The sequence below is a fragment of the Ictidomys tridecemlineatus genome, chromosome 1 (assembly GCF_052094955.1).
Source record: "Ictidomys tridecemlineatus isolate mIctTri1 chromosome 1, mIctTri1.hap1, whole genome shotgun sequence".
Taxonomy (NCBI): Eukaryota; Metazoa; Chordata; class Mammalia; order Rodentia; family Sciuridae; genus Ictidomys; species Ictidomys tridecemlineatus.
In genome coordinates this window covers 77,907,289-77,928,755 of record NC_135477.1, presented here as the reverse complement: position 1 = coordinate 77,928,755, position 21,467 = coordinate 77,907,289, and the positions used below count along the sequence as shown (strand labels likewise).

The 21,467-nt window shown below is 34.5% G+C and overlaps 1 protein-coding gene and 1 pseudogene across 16 annotated transcripts in view; both read left to right on the top strand.

The window, feature by feature from the left end:
- The window catches only part of Znf248 (zinc finger protein 248), a 27,768-nt gene extending 15,121 nt beyond the window's left edge, over nt 1–12,647 (top strand). For all 16 annotated transcript variants that reach the window (XM_021732539.3, XM_040272129.2, XM_021732536.3 and 13 more), the window contains 3 exons: nt 242–368; nt 692–787; nt 5,085–12,647. In XM_021732539.3, the coding sequence (XP_021588214.2) occupies nt 242–368; nt 692–787; nt 5,085–6,580 (1,719 nt within the window). In that variant the 3' untranslated portion in view covers nt 6,581–12,647. The remainder of the gene's footprint in view (nt 1–241; nt 369–691; nt 788–5,084) is intronic.
- Nucleotides 9,711–21,467, top strand: LOC144367018 (large ribosomal subunit protein uL23 pseudogene; annotated as a pseudogene).

Here is a 21,467-nt window from a genome sequence, read left to right as displayed (position 1 = left end):
GTGTTCACATGTACTTATCCTAATGAGGTCATAAGCACTTTGAGAACAGGAACCATGTTTTATGTTAGCATCAGTAATATTTATAGCAACTAGGACAGTTCTAAGTCCTTAGTGGAAACTCAATTTTTGCAAAATATATACAGTAAAGCTTAAAAGGAGGCATTCTGTCATTTTTCAGTAAATTTTTTCTATACAATTTCATTCTGACTACTTCATATATAAAGGGAATATTCTCTTACAGGAGCAAGTGTCATTCAAGGATGTGTGTGTGGACTTTACCAAGGAAGAATGGAGTCTGTTGGGTCCTGCTCAGAAGATACTATACAGAGATGTGATCCTGGAAAATTACAGTAACCTTGTCTCAGTTGGTGAGAATTTTTTGGTTTTAGTGTGGTTACCAATTGCATGTACTTCTTAGTTGCTGACAGTGAACAGTAAAAGCCCTGTGGTTTTCTGTTTTAAAGCTTGAGATTCATAATTTGCTGTTTTAAAGTTTGAGATTCAATGCTATGAAGTGACTGATCTTTTTAGTCTTCTATGTAAAAAATGTATTCTTATCTCTCAGTGGTTGGTTCATCTGAGCATCTTCTCTAAGCACTTCTGAAGTTGTACCTTTCTTTCCCTTCATTTTTGCATTTATTCCCAAAGATAAGCTATTTAGTCCCAGCCCTGTGTTATTTTGTCTTAACAGGGTATTGCGTTACTAAGCCAGAAGTGATCTTCAAAATAGAGCAAGGAGAAGAGCCCTGGATATTAGAGAAGGAATTCCCAAGCCAGTGCCACTCAGGTGAGTTAGTGAATTCATAGGCAGATGAAGACCAGAGGAAGTTAATTTTAGGTCATTTGGTTTAGGGTTTGTACCCTTTGAAGGTCTTGTTTTTTAATTCCAGTATCTTTGGAATACTGGAATATTTTTTCAGAAATTTCCATTTTTAGCCTCAGACCTTTGGAAATGACCAAGGACTCCATCCTACTCATAAATGCTTTTCTTTTTCTTCAACATTTTAGAATGATTTATTATACTCATAATCAAAAGCTAGTTGGCTTCACCTTAGTTTTTTTGTTGTTGTTAGTTTCTCTTTTACAATCATTCACCTCTCTGTTTTCTTAGGACACCTTTTGTTAGCTGGTATATATTCATGAGCTACTTCCATATACCCATTTGACAAAAACATGATGATGAACACTCCCTGTGATCCAGTTATGTTTTAGGTACTACAGAATGATGTCCTGGTATCACAGAGCTTGTATTACAATGAGGGACAAACAATATGTTGGTTGGTGGTAAGTTCTGTGAAGAGACTTCTCCAGGGAACAGGAGACTAAAGCATATTTAGCAAGGAGATCAGAGAAATCTTTTTAATGAGGTCCACGTTAAACAGGAGACTTAATAAAGTGAGAGTACAAGCTCTGTAGATTGATGGTATTCCAGGCAGAGAGAACATCAGGTGCTACATCTGTTAGGCAAGTGTGTTCTTGGACTATTTAGATAATGACAGTGGGTGAAAGCTGGTGGGTATGGAGGAGGCTAGTAGGAGGATTTTATAAATAGTAGTAGCATGTGCCATGTAGATATAATAATTTGATTTTGAGGGATGTGAAAAACCTTCAGTTTATCTTGAGTAAATGTCAATTAGATTAAATCATCAGATCTGATTTACAGTTTAAAAGGATGTCTGACTTCTGTGTGGTGACTGTACTGAGTGGGGTGATTGGTAGGCAGGCTTGAGCAAGAGAAGAGATACTAGTTAGGAGGCTGTGCTGTACTCCAGAGGGGAGAGGGTGATGGCAAAAACCATGCTAGAGGTGCTGAGAATTGGTAGGTATCTTGAAGATGGGGCCACAAGTATTTGCTCTCAGAATCAAAGAGAGAGGAGTCTAGCATGATTCCAATGATTCTCAAGCAACTACATAAATTAGGGAGTCATTTACTGATATAGAGAAAATTATAGGGAAGTTATTATAGATTTAATTTTGGAAAAGAAAAGTTGGAAAGATAAATGTTAGCAGATTCTAAGTGTGGTGCATGGTTGAGGTTGGAACTAGAGGTAACCATTTAAAAGGCATCAACTTTAAATGCTGATAAGGCAGAGATGCAATCTAGAACAGAGATTGACAGAATCGTTTTTTGTAAAAGACCAGATAATAAAAGTGTTAGGCCTAAAAAGCCACATGTCCTACTTACTGCTGTTCTCTTCCTTCTTCCTGTTCCTCTTCTTTCTCTCTTCCTTTCTCCTTCCTTCCTTCTCCCACCTCTTTACTGCTTCTTCTTTTTCCCTTCAAAAACCTTAAAAGACCATTTCCTTGTGGTCATTGTTTGCCAGAAGTTTATCTTGAGCATGTAGGTGAGAGTAGTCCTAGTATAATACTATTTTTTGAAGGTATTAAGTCCATTTATTCAAAGAGATTGAGAAGGAACAACCTGAGTTTCACAAAAACCACAGAGCCTGTTTGCCAGGAGTTAAATACAGTCTGTTTTACCTTCTACTAGTACCTTAAATGGCAAACATGGGATCCCTACACTATTCCTTGTCATCTCTTACTGATCTTATCATACTTATGTTATTTTTCTTTCAAAACTACCTATATCTCTTCATATTCTAATTTTGCATTGATGACACTTGAAAGTAGAACAGTGTCTCTCAGTGTTCTCATTTCTGACTTGGCCTATTTCCTAATTCATTTATTTATTCATTCATTCTTTTTTTTTTTTTTAACCTCAAGCATTTCAGTTTCTCTTTAACTAGCCTGACAAAAGTAATCTATAGAAATAAATGAGATTATAGTCTCTTTTTATTGACTGTTATAATGTGGTTCTGTTTTACTTGTCTTACATTTCTTTCTTTTGATACTAAACCTTATACTATCCTATATCTTAAATTGTGTTTATAAATGTTCTCTCATTTATCTAAAAACTTTTTCTTGTTTACTTTGCTTTTTTTCAGATAATTAATATTATATGTGTAAAATGTTCACATTGTACATGATAATGACTTCAGTCATTGTTACTATTTCACTTGTTTTAAGTCAGAACAATTTTTTTGCCATTAATAGACCATATTTTGTGACACTAATCCATCAGTGGTTGTGCCTCAAAACTCAAACCTGAGTTGCTTAGGGTTTCTTTCCCTACTGAGATTTTGTTCTCTCTAAAAGAAGGACTTTTCTTAATTCTGATATTTTGGTAATTAGTGTTGACTACCTGTAGAGCCAAGTTTAGGCTCCAAAGTTTTCCATTCATTCACAAAACACTCTATAGTATTCTTCCTAAGTGCACTTTCCCTTCTTTTGTCTAATGTATTATATTATTATTGGTTAGAGTTTGGAAATAATCCACATGCTCATTGTTTTCCTAAGAATCATTTCAGAGGAAGCAGGGAAAACAAGACTTGTATTACGTGCCAAGAGTTAGACCCTGGTCACAACAGAGGCTTAGCATTGAGCAGGGGATTTTTTATGTTACAGGGAATTATATGAACAGTAGCTTCTTTTAAAGAATAAAGCAGATAGAGTCTTAAAATGGTAGGAATGTTGTAGAGATTTTTGCTTCATTCTTTTATTATTACTGTTGTTGTTTTAATGGAAAAAAAATAGTGTTGCACCGAAGGATGTCTAGATTCCAAGGAGAGAACCAAGGCTAGATTGCTTCTAATTGCATGAAAGATGTGTTATTAGGAATTAGCAGTTTACAAGAATCTGATACATAGCTAGAATGCACAGAGATGTTTTTTGTGGACTTAAGGAATGTTGGTTTGAGTAGTCAATGTGAATCAGCTTGTGTAAATTTTTGTTTGCTTACTTACTTTGTTTTGGCCAGGATAATAACATCTTTCTTTGTCTTTGGGACAGTGGACTTCATAGATATTTTTGTAACATGATTAACATTGTTTCATTGATTAGCAACAGTGAAGTATATAGCCAAGAATATTTATGATGAAGTATACTGAAGATTTTAGTCTCATATATAGGAATATGATTGTTATGGGCCCCACATGCACATAAAAAACACACAAATGAAACTAAATATTAAACAAGTAAACCTAGAAAATCCTGGAAATAAAGGCAGACTCAACACCTAGATATAGAACATACACATGAATGTTAGTGAGAGTCCCTCTTCAATAATAAGTCTATGAGCAAACAGGGTATATACTTTTCTTGCCTTTGCCAAAACCTAATTCTTTCTATATGTTTCTCAGACATTCTTTTTATTGTGTGAATTTTCTGTTCTTTGAAATGAACAATCTCAGATAATCTCCATTTCTCTATCATACCTCAAGTTTATTTCACTTCCTCTAACATGCATTTCCACAGCATTTTAGGGGGGAAAAAATTTCCTTGTTGATAAAATTAAAGAAAACTTCTATCAGACCTGTGCTATCAGATCATTCTTTTCACCATGGGAAAGTTTGTGTTTATAGGACTTTAAGTTGGTGTGATGAATGGAATGGAAAAGAATGTACTCTAGTGGAAATAAATCTGTTCCAGTGATTGTTTGAGGGCTGAGGTTCCAGAGGTTGTCTGAGGGCTCTCTATTCTGTATCCAGCCAATGTAGTTTATCCTCTGAAACCCTTGCCTACTAATCTTTAGTGTCACTTTATTTCAGTGTTCAGAGTCTCTTTTGGGCTTACCTTATTGTTTTCAAGTTTCCCTATTTTTCAATTAGCCACTATAGTTCTCTGTCCTATGAATTTTATCTATCCTTTTTATATCCAGGTTGTTTGTTTGTTCCTTATTTTTTATTTTTTTATTATGGTGCTGGGAATTGAACCCAGTACCTCACATGTACCAGGCAAGCACTGTACCACTGAGCCACATCCCCAGCCTTTCTAAGTCCAGTTTTGAAAGTTTTAAATGTGTTTGCCAGTTTCCTCTCCCTGACTCCACAGCAACATGTTTGTATTTTCTACTCAAGTAAAGAGAGCAAAGGAAATATCTTACTTAGTTCAAACCAAGAAAATGAGTCTAAAACTAAAGAATTGACTGTATACAGAATAGGGCATTTGTGTAAAAGTCTAAGTCCATCAGAAATGTATGAAAATTTGTAAGTTGTGTTTTTTTGTTTTTTTTTTTTCATTTCTAGAAAGAAAATGGAAATTTGATGTCCTATTAGAGAACAGCCAGGAAAATCAAGATGAATACTTTTGGCAGTTCATGTTCACCAACAATAAAACACAAAGTGTAGAAAGTGACAGTAAAGTTAGGAAAACTTGCAATGAGGACACAGACCCCATTTCTTTAAGAAATTTTCATTTCAAAATATGCGACTCATGTGAAATGAGTTTGAAAAATATTTCAGGTTTAATTACTAGTAAAAAGAGCTATTCTAGAAAGAAGCCTGATGAGTTTAATGTATGTGAAAAATTACTCCTTGATAGGCATGAGAAAATTTCTGTTGGAGAGAAATCTTATAAATGTGATCAAAAAAGGAATGTTCTCAGTCATCGCCAGGATCTTACTCAGCCAATTTTTAATCAGCCTTTTGAGTATAGTGAAAATGAACAAGGCTTTAATGAAGAAGCAACCTTTTTCATAAATCAGAGGTCTCAGATAGGGGAGACACTCTGTAAATACACTGAATGTAGAAGAAACTTCATTGATGGTTTAAAGCTTAATGTATCTCAGAGAACTCATTTGGAAATGGAGCCACATGAATGCAGTATCTGTGGGAAGTCCTTTTATATGGATTTACGATTTGGACATCAAAGAGTTCTTTCAGGAAACATTCCTTATGAATATAATGAGTATGGGGAAGTCTTCTGTGACAATTCAGCATTCATTATTCATCAGGGATACACACGAAAGATTCCTCAAGAATACAAAGTGAGTAACAAAACTTGGGAAAAGTCAACCCTCTTTAAACATCAGATAGTACATATGGGAGAAAAACCCTATGAGTACCATGAAAATGGGAATAATTTCAGCAAAAAATCTCATATTACCCAGTCTCGGAGAGCTCATTCTGGAGAAAAAACCTTTGAATGTGGTGAATGTGGCAAAACTTTCTGGGAGAAGTCAAACCTCACTCAACATCAGAGAACACACACAGGAGAGAAGCCCTATGAATGTACTGAGTGTGGGAAAGCTTTTTGCCAGAAACCACATCTTACCAACCACCAGCGAACACATACAGGAGAAAAACCCTATGAATGTAAACAATGTGGGAAAACATTCTGCGTGAAGTCAAACCTCACTGAACATCAGAGAACACACACAGGGGAAAAGCCCTATGAATGTAGTGCATGTGGAAAATCCTTCTGCCACAGGTCAGCCCTAACTGTCCATCAGAGAACACACACAGGAGAGAAACCTTTTATATGTAATGAATGTGGAAAGTCCTTCTGTGTGAAGTCAAACCTCATTGTACATCAAAGAACTCACACTGGGGAGAAACCCTATAAATGTAATGAATGTGGGAAAACCTTCTGTGAAAAATCAGCTCTGACTAAACATCAGAGAACTCACACAGGGGAGAAGCCCTATGAGTGTACTGCATGTGGGAAGACCTTTAGTCAAAGATCAGTACTCACTAAACATCAGAGGATTCACACAAGAGTGAAAGCTCTTTCAACATCTTAAATGTTCAGAAGCTTTCAGACATCAGATTTGTTGTAAAATTTTTAAAATGAAATTAGAGAAAGCCAAAGAATGCCACAGAGTACTAGAAAAATGACATCTCATTTAAATATATGAAAGCTTCCAAGAAAAATTGAAACTTAACTAAAGAAATTTGTCATGAGGGAAAACCTATTCATTTAATCAATGTGGTAAAAATCTTTAGAATTTATGTTGTTTAATATGTCTTCCAGATGTGATACCAAATTTTTAAATAGAATTGGTAATATTCATTTTACTCATATTCACACTGGAATTTGAAGCTTAAAAATTGAATGGCGGTAACATTAAACATATATGTTAAGAGTCCCTGCTATTTGTAGATTTACATGAGTATGATAATGTAAACTAATAAGGGGTATGCTTGATTTGCATATTAGAGCCCAACATGATTGTAAGGAGAAAATATGATCCCCTAGATTAGTGAATTTTAAGGCATAAATATTTTCCACACTAAATACCACAGTGATTTTTATGTGTGAATGTGTGTTTGTATGTCTATATGTGTGTGTATATATATATATGTGTGTGTGTATACATATGTAAATACATTTGTACATACACAACTACTCCACACATACAGTGATGTGTTAGTGTCACCTTGTACTGACTTAAAAGTGCTGCTGATTATTAAATTTTCAGGAATTTTGTAAGTCATTTGTTAAACACAGTCATTACTTAGAATCATTGTAAACTTAAACTAAAACTAAAAGCAAAGGTAACCCAAATACTCATCACTCACAACTTTCTAATAATCTTGCTGCATTTCACTGTTCTTTTTGTTATTTAGGTTATTTACATTATTGGATCCATATGGTGAGAATACTGTGTAATAGTTTGCTCCTATACACCTCTTCCCAATTCCACATTCAGTGCCATCATGTTGGTAACTTGGCCTTATTCATATTTAAACCATGGAAATTGGCAAACTCTACATAGCAGGGTATTCATTTTCTCAGAGAAACTGTTGTCCAGTGTTTACCAGCACACCTCTATCTATATATGAAAACATATTTGGCTGATTTAAAGTACAAACCACATACCCTTTTTCCTATTTCCTGAAACAAATAAATGGCTGTGCCATTATTACTGAACTGCCTCATCAGTTAAAAAAAAAAAGCCAAAAGATGTTTTGTGAGGTTTTTAACTACCTCTGAACAAGTCTGATTCTAAATACTACCAGAGACTCTTTATAGCTTGGCCAGTATATGTTTGAAGTGAAATATTATTTCACAAAGAAGCATTCTACCTACTTTTGACTGGTTCCTGGCATATATAAATGAGTATGGTTATTATTATGAAGCTATCCCTTCAATGAAGAAGTCAAAACAATATTTTTCTGAGGTTTTTGAGCTACCTCCCAATCAGTCATGTAAATTCTGTTAATAAAAATGGTATTTACACAAATTAAAGGTTAACGTCACTTGTAAATGGTAATACTCAATGCACTCTAGAAATAAAAACTGGTGGTATGTAATGGAATGCCATTTTCATACTCTTGGTATTTCATTGTGGATCTCTTTAGGCATGATGTATGTAACCCTAGTTCTATGTAATCCAGAAACTATGTACTTGTATTTAGTGTTAATGTCATATAGTGTCTGCCTCCTTTGTTCCTTTGTTCTCTATGCTTCTTAGGACCACATTGATTAATAATTCTATGACTACTTATTTCTTCCTTGCTGAGCTGAGTTTTTATTGCCTAGATGATATAGGGGATAAATCCAGATTAGTTGGAATTAATCACAGAAATTCCATTCAGGTAATTTTGTTGGATGAATAGGTGAGCAAGGAGATGTTTAGAGAATAGTCTGTAGTATTTTGGGGAAAAGTCTCAGTGATAAAACATTGACATGACATGAGAAGATATGAGAGACATGAGAAGAGATTGTCCCTCTTCTTCTAGACTTTTTCATGTCTGTACATGATAACAGCTTATAGTTTATGGCCCTGAAGGGCAGTAGCCTGAAGATAACAGAGCACATGTGGGAAAAGCTGGCCCAGAACTGAGATGCTCAACTCTTTCTGCAACTGCTCTTTTCTAAAACTTTATATTACATGAAGTAATACAGTTTCTTGTTTATTTTAGGACTGTCTGATATTTAAAGGTAAAGGCATTTTAGTTGATAAAAAGGAACACTTTTCTAAGTGTTACAAGTTCTGCACCATGATTTTGGGGAAGAATTATTTCTGATATGGGGATGGATGTTTGTATAAGCCAGTTTTTTTTTTCTGATGGAAAACAGAATTTTCTATCTAAAGACATTTTAGTGGTAGATTTTTTACAATAATATGAAACAAGTGATGTTAAAACATACACTTAGAACCATCACCTGCATGAAGCCATTCCTATTCTGAGTCTTCAGGGAACAAGGTTGGAGTCCATTTGAGAGCTCCTGTCATGGAGGATATATTGTCACTACCAGAATTGTGGCACCAAATTGTTAGTACCTTCCTTTGAAGAACTCAACTTAGATACATTTGCTGGTGTGAGCCCAGGTGGGCACAGAGAATGATGGAGAGAGAGTTTGGGTGGAGAAAATGTGGAATAAGCACAGTGGTTTGTTATTTTTCATTTCTGTAAATTCCTATGTAAAGGCTCAGTATTAGAAATAAAGTTATTATATTAGTTGAAAGGTAAGTTTCCACTTTGTTGTGATTTTTCATATCAGCATAAGTAAATTTATTTTGGAACTGAGCCCTATAGCAGGTACATCTGCCTTTTGACATGTATGAAGCAGATGTTCAAGTTAAATTGCATTGTTCATATATCTCTCTATGGTGTTAAATGTGGTATGAGGGAAGTAGTTCTATAGTCTTAAAAAAAAACCAGCTAGGTGTTCCTATTCTGTTCACCTTTTTTTATTGATTTGATATGGTACTGGTGTTACCATTTACTTAGATATAAATTATCTCTCTTGCTTTTGTCTGCTATATAACTTTTAAACAATTTTCTAGTAGTAGTCACATAGTTTTTTTACCCTAGATGGTACTCTCTTCCTGATCTGCATTTGTATTGATCCCAAAATGAACATTTGTTCCAAAATAAGGTAGTGAGAATCTATCCTAGAGTACTTAACATTTCGAGGTCAACATGGACCAGACAATTTGTATATTTGTTAGCGCCAGCAATCATATCAAGACTGCAATTGTACTGCAGTGTATTCAAAGTTAGCCTTTAATACACACAAAAAATATATTTGTAAAGGAGATGGTGGTGTTAAATGCCATTAATAAAAGTTATCAGAGAGATGGTTTTATTTTAGATAGAAAAGGAAAAGACCTCACTGAGAAGGCTACATTAAAGGAGGAGCCAAATGGATAACTGGAAGAGTGTGTGTGTGTGTGTGTGAGAGAGAGAGACAAAAGCATGTATAATCAATAATTTTACATAAATTTTCTTTTTCATCAAACACCCTATTTACCTATAATATATTTTTGATACTTCCTTTTGGGTTGTAGTACATTCTGTTAAAAGAAATACTTGTGCCCATATAGTAAACTGATTTCACAACCAACAACTAGATCATCCCCAGTTCACTAGTGTGTGAAACCAAGATGTGAATTGGTGGGTCATTGATTTGTGCTTTCTAAGATGATTAAGTAAATCACACTCTGCTTGGAAACGCCCAAGAGTCTATTTTTGGAAGTGGGCCTATTTTCTGGCTTGACTTGTCCTCCCCTTGTCTGGTTTTCTGCAGCACTTCACCCAACTTGGCCTTGACAGGTAGTGCCATCACCTATAGGAGGGTTCAACCCAGAGGTGTCCTTGGTGCCCTCGGCCACTACCCCTGCTTATTGCTCTCAATTGGAGACTGCAGGTATGACTGCCCTGCACCTCCAATTCTTTTATTTCCTCTGACTCTTCATCTACCACTTAGTGCCTGGCCACTGTATATCCCAACCCCATTCCTTTATCTGTGGAATGCCTCCTCCATTTCCTTTTTCTGGCCTGCTCTGTATTAGAGAAGGATCCATGTGCTGCTGAGAAGTCCATTCATAGATATTCTATGTATGTGCATTCAAACTGGCACAACACCTGGGTTCCTGGGTCTCTAGTTAGACAATTCAACCTATAGATCTCCGAACTTGTCATCCTCCATAATCATGTAAGCCTTTTCCTTATAATGAATTTATTTATAAATATATAAAAATTTATGTTTATAACAAAAAACAAATTTTATTATAAATATAACATATACAAATATATTGTGAATTTTGTGGATAAATATATAAAATATATAATTTATAAACTTGTGATCTGATGTATATGCATAAAATAATTATATATGAATTTACATATATTTATACACATATACATTTATATACCAATACATACATATATACATGCACATGCATTTATTCTTTGGAAAACCTTGACTAACAGTGTCACTATTATTACATACTAAATTTTCATTATTTAACATAAAATTTATATCTGCTCTTATTCAGCAAAAGAACTGAATCTTTGAAAATATAAAACCATGTTGAAAATTTGTTTGGAATGCTGTGCCATAATATGCTTCATCTTTTTTATGATATGTGATTTGTATCTCTCATCATTCACATAAACATCCATTCTGTAAATTTCTATATTCCTTCACACAGACTTTGCCCATTTATTTCTAGATATTTTTTTTCTTTGAACTTGTAAACATCTTGGCTATATTATGAATATAATAGAGGCATTTTGTAATAACATACTTATCAATAAAGATCTTCACTCTATGCTGTTTAGTGAAGATTTTAACAAGTTTTAACAAAAACACTAGACTTCATCCTTTCAAGACGTGGTTCTATGCAGAGAATTGGGAGTTTGTGCACTATGGGGTTGGCATTGTTAGTTTTGTGGAATTTGGTAATTGTAAAAATGTCAGAGGTTGCACTTAAAATTCATTGAATGAGTCCAATATACTACTTTATTTTTGGATAGTATTGTTTTGTTGTATCCCTGACCCCCGCCCCCGCCACCCAGGTACGCTTAACCACTGAGCTACGTCACCAGTCCTTTTTATTTTTGTTTTATGGTCTCACTGAGTTGCTTAGGGCCTCACAAAATTACTGAGGCTGACTTTGAATTTGTGATATTCCTATCTCAACCTACTAAGTTGCTAGGATAAGAAGCATGCACCACCATACCCTACTTGGACTGTGTTTTGATTTATTTTTTCGATTTTAGTTTAATACTTATATAATTTTTTCAAGTTAGTATTTTATATCCTGGGAAATCTTGAAATAGATATACTTCTTTTTTTATTGACATAATAAACATTTGTGGGGCACAATGTGGTAACATATATATACATTATATAATTATCAATTCAAGATAATTAGCATTTCCCTCTCATTTCTTCTAGTTCTTCATAGAATATATAATTTGTTGTTTTTAACTTTAGTCACCCAGATGTGCTTTAGAACATTAAAACTTACTCCTCCAATCATATTTAGGTATTCATTATCCAACCTCCTATTCTCTTTCCTTTCTACCCTCTAGTAATCAGTATTCTTTGTGATCAACACTTTTAGCTTCCACATGAGTGAAAACTTGTGTTCAACTTATTTAACATTTTTTTTAATATAATGAAAGAAAAGAACAAACTAAGCAAGTCTCCATGGAAGAGGGGAATCATATCTGGAGATACCACAGTATAACTTTCAAGCATCCATTTTTTAACAACAAAAAAAATCACAAGATCTACAAAAAAAAAAAGTGAAGTGTGACCCATTCAAAGGAAAAAATACATAAAAGGAAGATACCTTAGACCAGAGGTGGACTTATTGGACAAAGGCTCTAAAATGCTGTTTTAAAGATGCTCAAATAACTGAAAGCTGATGTGGACAAAGTAAAGAAAACAATGCAATAAAAAATATAAAAGATGTAGAAAAAAATTCTGAAGTAGAAAAGGACAGTAATGAGTATATTTGATAGAGGAATCCAGAAACACATTTGAGCAGGCGGAAAAATCAGTGAACTTGAATATAGGACCATTGACATCAAATCTGAGGCACAGAGAAAAAAAATCAAGGAAAAGTGAACAAGACCTAAGAGACCCATTGGACATCATTAAGTGAACCAACATAGCCTGAGAAAGGATTCAGAAAAGGAAGAATGGCTGAAAAGTTTCTAAATTTGATAAAATATATGAATCTAAATATGAAAGAAGCTCAATAAACTCCAAGTATGATAAAATCTAAGGCAGTCACATTGAGACACATCATAATCAAACTTTCAAAGACCATGAAATGCAGCAAGAGGGCTAGCGGTATAACAGTGGTAGAGTGCTTGCCTCTACCATGGTTTATGGCCCTCTATTTGATACCCAGCACTTCAAATGAAATAGTAAGAGAGGAGCAACTCACTGCATAGAAGGGAACTTCAAACAGGTTATCAGTGTCTCAGAGAACTTGGAGGCCGGAAGGCAGTGGGTCGATATATTCAAAGTGCTAAGGGAAAAAAACAAAAACAATCATATCCAGAAAGATGAAGGAAATTAAAACATTAAGAAATTAAGACATTCATTGATAAACAAAAACTGGGCTAGTGTTACCACAGAAATGCTTAAGAGGGTCCTTTAAGTTGATACTGGAGAGAAACTTGTTGCTATTAAAGAAAGATTTACTAGAGTAAAGGTAAACTATAAAAACAAGTGTTTTAACATTGGTTTCTTATCCCACTTTTTTCTTTGTGATTTAAGAAATGAATTCTTAAAATATTTTTAGTCTATGTTTTTGTACACACAGTGAATAAAAAAGTAATCTGTGACACCAGTAACTAAAGGGGATGGGGACAGGTTTGCTGGCAGAGTATTTTTTAGGTTCCTGAAATTAAACTAGAATAAATTAAAATTAGAATGTAATGACTTAGATTGTTAACACAGAAAACAATTATAGAAAGAAAATACACAAAAAGAAATAAGAATTGAAACATTACGGAATAGCAACTATTCAGGAAATAGGTCAGAAAGCTATAAGGCATTTAGAAAACAGCACAAGGACATGTGTATGCTCCTTTTTCTGAGTAATTATTTTAAATTAATTGTCCAACACAAATTGGTAAAATGGATTAAAAGAAAAAATGGCTGAAGTTTCTAAATTTGATAAAATATATGAATCTAATTATGAAAGAAGTTCAATAAACTCCAAGCATGATAAAATCAAAGGCAAAGATATTGCATGTTGATAAAAATCAAAATTAAAAGAAAAAAACATGATCCAACTGTATACTGTCTACAAAAGACTCAGGATAGAATTAACAGAAAAAGGAAAAGAAAGAAAAAATATACTCATAAGTAGCAAATAAGTAGCCAAAAGAGAGCAGTGGTGATTGTCAGAAAAAAAATAGGCCTTAAATTTAAAAGGTACAAAGGAAAAGCACATTGCATGTTGATAAAAGGTTCACTTCAGAAATAAGATACAGCAATAATAAACACCAAATAATAGAACATCAAAATATATGAAACAAAAATGGATAGAATTGATGGGAGAACAGTTCTACTGTAATGGTTAGAAACCTTAAAATTCTACTATGGATAAAGCATGACAGATAAGGAAATATAGGACTTGAAAAATACAGTAAACCAACTTGATCTAACAACTGTATCCAACAACAGAATACATGTTCTTCTCAAGTGCACACAAAACATTCTCCAGGATATATTATATGTTAGGCCACAAATTAAGTCTCAATCAATTTGGGGCAGATATTACATGAAGTATTTTCTCTGACTACAACAGGATGAAGTTAGAAAACTAAGAGAAAGAATACTAGGAAATCCTCACATTTGTGAAAGTAATTTAAATAATACACTTTTAAACAACCAATGGCTCAAAAAATCTAAGAAAATTATGAAAAATACCTAAAGATGATGAAAACAGAAGCACAACATACCAAAATACATAGGATGCAGCTAAAGCAGCTATAAGGGGCATGATGGTAGCTCTAGATGCTTCCATTAAAAAAGAAGATCTCTAATCAGTTACCTAACTTTATAAGATGGGGAATTAGAATAAGAACTAGTTAAACCCAAAAGTAACTTAAGGAATGAAATAAAGATTAGATCAGAGCCTTTTCACGAAGATACTGCCAAAAGCTAAGAAGGAAGCTCCTGCGGACTCCCACAGCTGAAGCCAAAGCAAAAGCTTTGAAGGCCAAGAAGGCAGTGTTGAACTGTTGAATTCATAAAAAGAAGAAGAACCCCACATCACCTATTTCTAGCGACCCCAAGACATTGAGGCTCTGGAGGCAGCCTAAATATTTTCAGAGAGCGCCCCAGGAAAAACAAGCTTGACCACTATGCCCTCATCAGATTCCCTCCGACCACTAAGTCAGCCATAAAGAAGATTGAAGACAACAACACACTTGTGGTCATTATGGATGTCAAAGCCAACAAACACCAGATCAAACAAACTGTAAAGAACCTCTGTGACATTGATGGGGCCAAGATTAACACCCTGTTCAGGAGAGAAAAATTAATATGTTTAAATGGCTCATGATTATGATGCTTTGGACAGTTGCCAACAAAATTTGGATCATCTAAACGGAGTCCAGCTGTCTAATTCTAAAAATACCCCATTTTTTCAACATTAAAAAAAAAAGATCAGAGACAATAGAGAAAAGAAAATAGAGAAAATCAATGAGCCAGGAGAGGTGGATAGTCTGTAATCTCAGCTATTCAGGAGGCTGCAGCAGAAGGATCACAAGTCTGAGACCAGCCTTGGTGATTTTAGTGTCTCAAAATTTAGAAATAAAAACGACAGGTTGTAGCTCAGCAGTAGAACACCCCTGGGTTCAATCACCAATACCATAAAAAATGAATCAAAAGTTGGTTATTTTAAAAAGTTGACAAATTCTTAGCTACATAGACAAGAAAAAAATATTAAAGGTTCAAATGACTAAAATCAGGACTGAAGATAGGGGCATACCTACTAATTACACAGAAATAAAAAGCACTAACTCCAATAATTGCACTCAAACCAACTGCATAACATGTATGAAGAAACTGAATATCTAGAACACAAAACCTACTGGGACTGACTCATGAAGAGATAGGAAATATAAAAGGAGACATAACTAATAAGGAAAGTGAAACAGTAATTAATCAAAAATCTCATGACAAAGAAAAGCACCAGACTTGATGGCTTCCCAGATGCATTCTTTTAAACATTTAAAAGATAAATAACATCAACTTTTCTCAAAGTCTTCCAAAAAAACTGAACACAAGAACAATTCCAAATTCATTGTATAAGTTACAATTATCAAGAACAAAGTTTCTACAGGAAAACCATATGTCAACATCCCTTATGAACATTAATGCAAATATCCTCAACAAAATACTACAAAAATGAATTCAACAGCATATCAAAAGGATATGTATGATGTGACCAAGCAGTATTTATTCCTGGAATACAAGGATACTTCAACATAGGAAAAATCAGTTAATATATAATATACCACATTAACAGAGTAAAAGTTAAAAACAATCATTTCATGGGTGAAGAGAGAGAGCATTTGCTCAAATTTCAATACTCATTCATAATAAGAAATGATAAATCACAAATGATAAATCAACGGAAGTAGAAGGAATAATACATATAATAAAAGACATGGGAAAAATCTATAACTAATATTATACTAGCTAACATTATTTCCAGAACCGCTCCCTCCCCCCCCCAAAAAAAAACCAGTTCACTGGTCAAAATATCTTTAAAAAAGAACAACATTGGAAATCTTATACTTTCTGATAATCAAAACAATGTGATATTGCCAAAAAGACAGATAGAACAATAGAATAAAATAGGGAAGCAATAAATAAATTCTCGCACATTTGGGTGAATGATTTTAGATGAGAGTACTGCTATGGTTTGGGCATAGTTTGCGTATCTCCCCACCAGAGGCACATGTGTTAAAATATTAGTCCCCACTGAGGGACCAATATTGTACTCTTGAAAGGGATTAATGTAGTCCTTATGTAACCCCAAGGTAGTTCTCCTAAGAAGTTGGTTATAAAAAGGAGCAACCTGTTTTGTATTTCCTAGTTTGAGATGTGATTACTTGGTCCTGCACACATACCACTGTTGCCACTTGACACAATGTGACAGAAGAAGGCCCTCACTTGGACTGAGACAATGTCATTTCCATGCCTTTCAAACTCCAAAACTCCGAGCTAAATAAGCCTCTTTTCTTTAGTAGACTATCTCAGGTATCTTATTGTAGTAACAAAATGCTGACTAACACGGTGCCAAGGCCATTTAATGACCAAGGGCAGCCTTAAAGGATATTTTCATATCTATATCAACATGCAAAAGAATGAAGCTGCTCTTCCTCCCTATCCCATTTTGAGTTAGCCCCCTTATATCAGAGAAGACATTCGACCTTTGTTTTTTTAGGGATTGGCTAACTTCACTTAGCATAATCTGCTCTAATGCCATCCATTTCCCTGCAAATGCCATGATTTTGAGAAGAAGATTACCACTAAACAGGGAAGAGAGGTGGGAGGGAAAGGGAGGGAGAAGGGGAATTGCACGGAAGAAGGAAGGAGACCCTCATCGTTATACAGATTACATGTATGATGATGTGAGGGGGAAAAAAAGAAATGTGTCATATTAGATTGGGTAGAGAGAAGTGATGGGAGGGGAGGGGAGGGAAGGGAAAGGGAGGATGGAAAGGACAGCAGAATAAAATAGACACATAGTATCCCTGTATGTATATACGTGACTGTATGACCAATGTGATTCTGCAACCTGTGCACTCAGAATAATGAGAAATTATACTCCATTTGATTCAAATGTAGGATATGTCAAGATCATTGTACTGTCATGTGTAACTAATTAAAGCAAATAATAAATAAATAAATTAATTAATTAAATAAACCCTAAAAAAATAAAAGAATGAAGCTTCACATTTACCCTATACTGTATTCTCAAATTAACTTTAAAAAATGGATCTAAGACCTAAATAAAAGAGCTGAAACTTTAAACCTCCTAGAATAAAACTAAGAGAAAAGCTTTATGACATTGGATTTAGGAATGATTCTTGGTAAGGCAACAAAAGAAAAAAATAGACAAATTTGATTTCATAAAAATTAAAACTTTGTGCATCAAAAGACACTATCAACAAAGTAAGCAGGCAGCTCCCCAAATGGGAGAAAATACCTGAAAATCACATTTGCAAAAGAAAATACCAAATGTTACAGAGTATGCGGAGAAGTTGAAACACTTGGGCACCATTGATATGGGAACATAAAATGCTGCTGTTACTATGTGAAATGATGCATCTGTTATAGTGGTTACTCAAAAAATTTAAAATAGAATTCCTATATTATCCATTAATTAAACTTCTGAGTATATACCTAAAAGAATTGAAAGCAGGGAAGCCCATGTTCATAGTAGCATTATTCACAAAAGCCAAAAGATGGAAGCAAACCAAGTGTCCATGATGGATGAATGGTTAAAGAAAATATGTTATATACTTACAATAAAATGTCATTCAACCCCAAACTATTAAACATTATGTTACTATATTACTCAACAATTCTACTTTTAGGAATATCACAAGAGAAATGAAAGCAAATACTCAAATGCTTGTACTCAGATGCTTGTATGTCCATGCTTGTACTGAGTGTGTTAAAATTCATTATGTGAATGCAAATGTCTGAATGTTGAATGATTTTATTCAGTGAAACTTTTCTTCATCTGAAATAACATTTTCTGGGTCTTTCTTAAATATATTTTATGTGCTATTAGCATTCTTAACATTGCGTAGCTGACTACCCACCATTTATTTTAGAACAACATAAGATACAAATATAAACATCATGTATGTAGAAAATTACAATATTTCTATCCCAGAGAATGGTTTCATCATGAACATTGACCCAATTATTCCTTATATACTTCTAATACAAGGAAAAAAAGATTCAATGAAAAATTTTAGAGCTTGAGCAGCTATAAATGAATTGGGAAGCACCCAATGGAAAGAGGTTTTGGTCTCCATTGAAGAAGTATAAGGGACTGGCTTTGTGTTGTTGTATTCCTGAGGATTGTGGGGGGTTTCTTGTTGTTGTTTGTTTGAGACTGGGTCTTGCTAAATTGCCAAGGCTGGCCATGAATTCAAGGCTGGCCCTCCTTCCTCAGCCTACCAAGTAACTGACATTACAGGTGTGTCACACTGTGTGTGGAAGGGACTGGCTCTTACAGAATGAATGCAGAAGTAAAACAAAGAAAAGAAATGATTGGTTACAGTTACAAAGTTGCATTATTTCCTCCAGCTCAGTGGAAAGTTCGTAGTTACATTAGGCATCATTACACCATTTAATATTAGACTGCTTCTGATTGGTTGAGCTTAATTAAGTTTTGTTTTTCCTCTAATACAAACATTTACCAGAAGCAGCCCAAGTTTCCCTTGTGTTTGCAACTGAAGCAAGGTTAAGGTTATTTTCAAGGCTTAACTGGCTTTTCTCAGAGAATTTTCAGGCTTGTCTCCATTTAAAAATTTGCTTTAACAAGCAACTCCTTTTCCGGAGGAAGTCCTTGGGAAGCCCTTGAACCCATCTCTGAGTTTTATTTATTTACCCCAGGAGGCATTGCCCACTGGGGTAGAGTACACTCACCTGTTCCTTTGTAATCCTATCCATCTGCCCTTTTAGGGATAGAACGTTCCACAGAACCTCCCCTTGTGTGTCCCCTACATAAGAATAAAGAGTTCCAGTGGCTCGCTGTCTTTCCATGGACCCTTAAAGTCGGAGAGCCGTCCCAGATTATGAAAAAGTACTTCAGTGTTTGCAGGCTTTCTTTGTTGTTTTCTTAAGTTATTGGAATAGTCAGAATTTGTGAATTCAGCATTAGGTCACCAGCTAGGATAGATGGGGATAGCTGATTTTTATGTTAATGTTATATCTTGTAACTTTCATGCATTGTTTATTAGTTCTGGTTTGTTGTTGGTCTTTAGATTTTTCTACGTGTAAGACCATGTCATCTGCAAACACAGATAATTTGACATCATCAGTTCCTAATAGCTCATTTTTGTTTAGAATAGAATGATATTCCATTTTCTAGATAAACCAGATTAATTTATCTACTGAAATACCGTTTGGTCCCTTCAAAGGTCTGAGAACTGTAAATTAAGCTTCTATAAATATGTATGTACAGATTTTTGTGTGGGCATTAGTTTTCAACTCCTTTATTTAAATGGCAAGAATTGTGATTGCTGGATCAAATGGTAAAGCATGTTTTATTTTGTAAGATGTTCCAAAACTGTCTTCCTACATGGCTGAACCATTTTGAATTCCCAACACCAATGAGATTTCACTTTGTCCTTGACAGCATTTGGTTTTGTTAGTGTTCTTGATTTGCCAGTGATCCATGAAAAGAATTGATTAGCTGGACTTCATTAAAATTAAAAATGTGTGCTTTATGAAAGAAACTATGAAGAGAATGAAAGACAAACCACAGACTGGGGGAAATATTTACAAAAATTATCTGATAAAATACTCTTATCAAAACTATACAAAATAAGGAAACTCAATAGTAAGAAAGAAAGCAACCTAACTTCAAAAATGGGCAAAAGAGGGCTGGAGATGTGGCTCAAGCAGTAGCGTGCTCGCCTGGCATGCCTGCGGCCCGGGTTCGATCCTCAGCACCACATACAAAGAAAGATGTTGTGTCCACTGAAAACTAAAATAAATAAATATTAAAATTCTCCCTCTCTCTCTCTCTAAAAAAAAAAAAATGGGCAAAAGACCAGATAGACAACTAACCCAAAGAATGTACATAGGTGCCAAATATGAATATAAAAGATGATCCACATCAAGGCTGGGGCCATGGCTCAGTGGTAGAGCATTTGCCTAGCACACTTGAGGCACTGCGTTCAATTCTCAGCACCACATATAAATAAATGAATAAAATAAAGGTCCCTCAATATCTTAAAAAAATTTTTAAAAAGATGCTCCACATCATATGTCATCAGGAAAATGCAAATTAAAACAATGAGATACCACTATTAACCTATTAGCAGATAAATATATTGCTGTATTTTACTATAATTTAATTTATACTTTTTTAATGAATAACAGTGTTGAGTACCTTTCATGTGTTTGTTTCTATTTGAGAAATATCTTTTGTCAAATCCTTTCTTCTTTTTTATTATATTTGTTTATTTTGTAATGCTAAAGATAGAAACCCCAAGGACTCATACATGCTAGGCAAACAGTCTACTGACTGAGCTACATTCCCAGTCCTTGTTTCCTCCCTTTTGTTTTACTATTAAAAATTAATTAATTAATGGATTTATTTATTTTTATAATGCTAGGGATCAAACACAGGGCCTTGTACATTCTAGGCACATATTGAATCACTGAGTTATATCCCCAATCCCTGTTTTGTTTGGATCTTGGTTTTCATTGACTTGTAGGAATTCTTTTTTTTTCTTTTTTAGAGAGAGATAGAGATAGAGATAGATAGGTAGATAGATAGATAGATAGAGAGAGAGAGAGAGAGAGAGAGAGAGAGAGAGAGAGATTTTTTTAATATTTATTTTTTTAGTTTTCGGTGGACACCACATCTCCATTTTATTTTTATCTGCGGCCCGGGTTCGATCCTCAGCACCACATACAAACAAAGATGTTGTGTCCACCGAAAACTAAAAAACAAAATAAAATAAATAAATATTAAAATTCTCTCTTTCTCTCTCTCTAAAAAAAAGGGGGGGGGGCAAAAGACCTAGATAGTGATGAGGATGGAACCCAGCGCCCCTTGCATGCCAGGTGAGCGCTGCCGCTTGATCCACATCCCCAGCCCAAGGAATTCTTTATATAATCTGAACTGAATTCTCTATCAAATAAATGTTATGCAAATA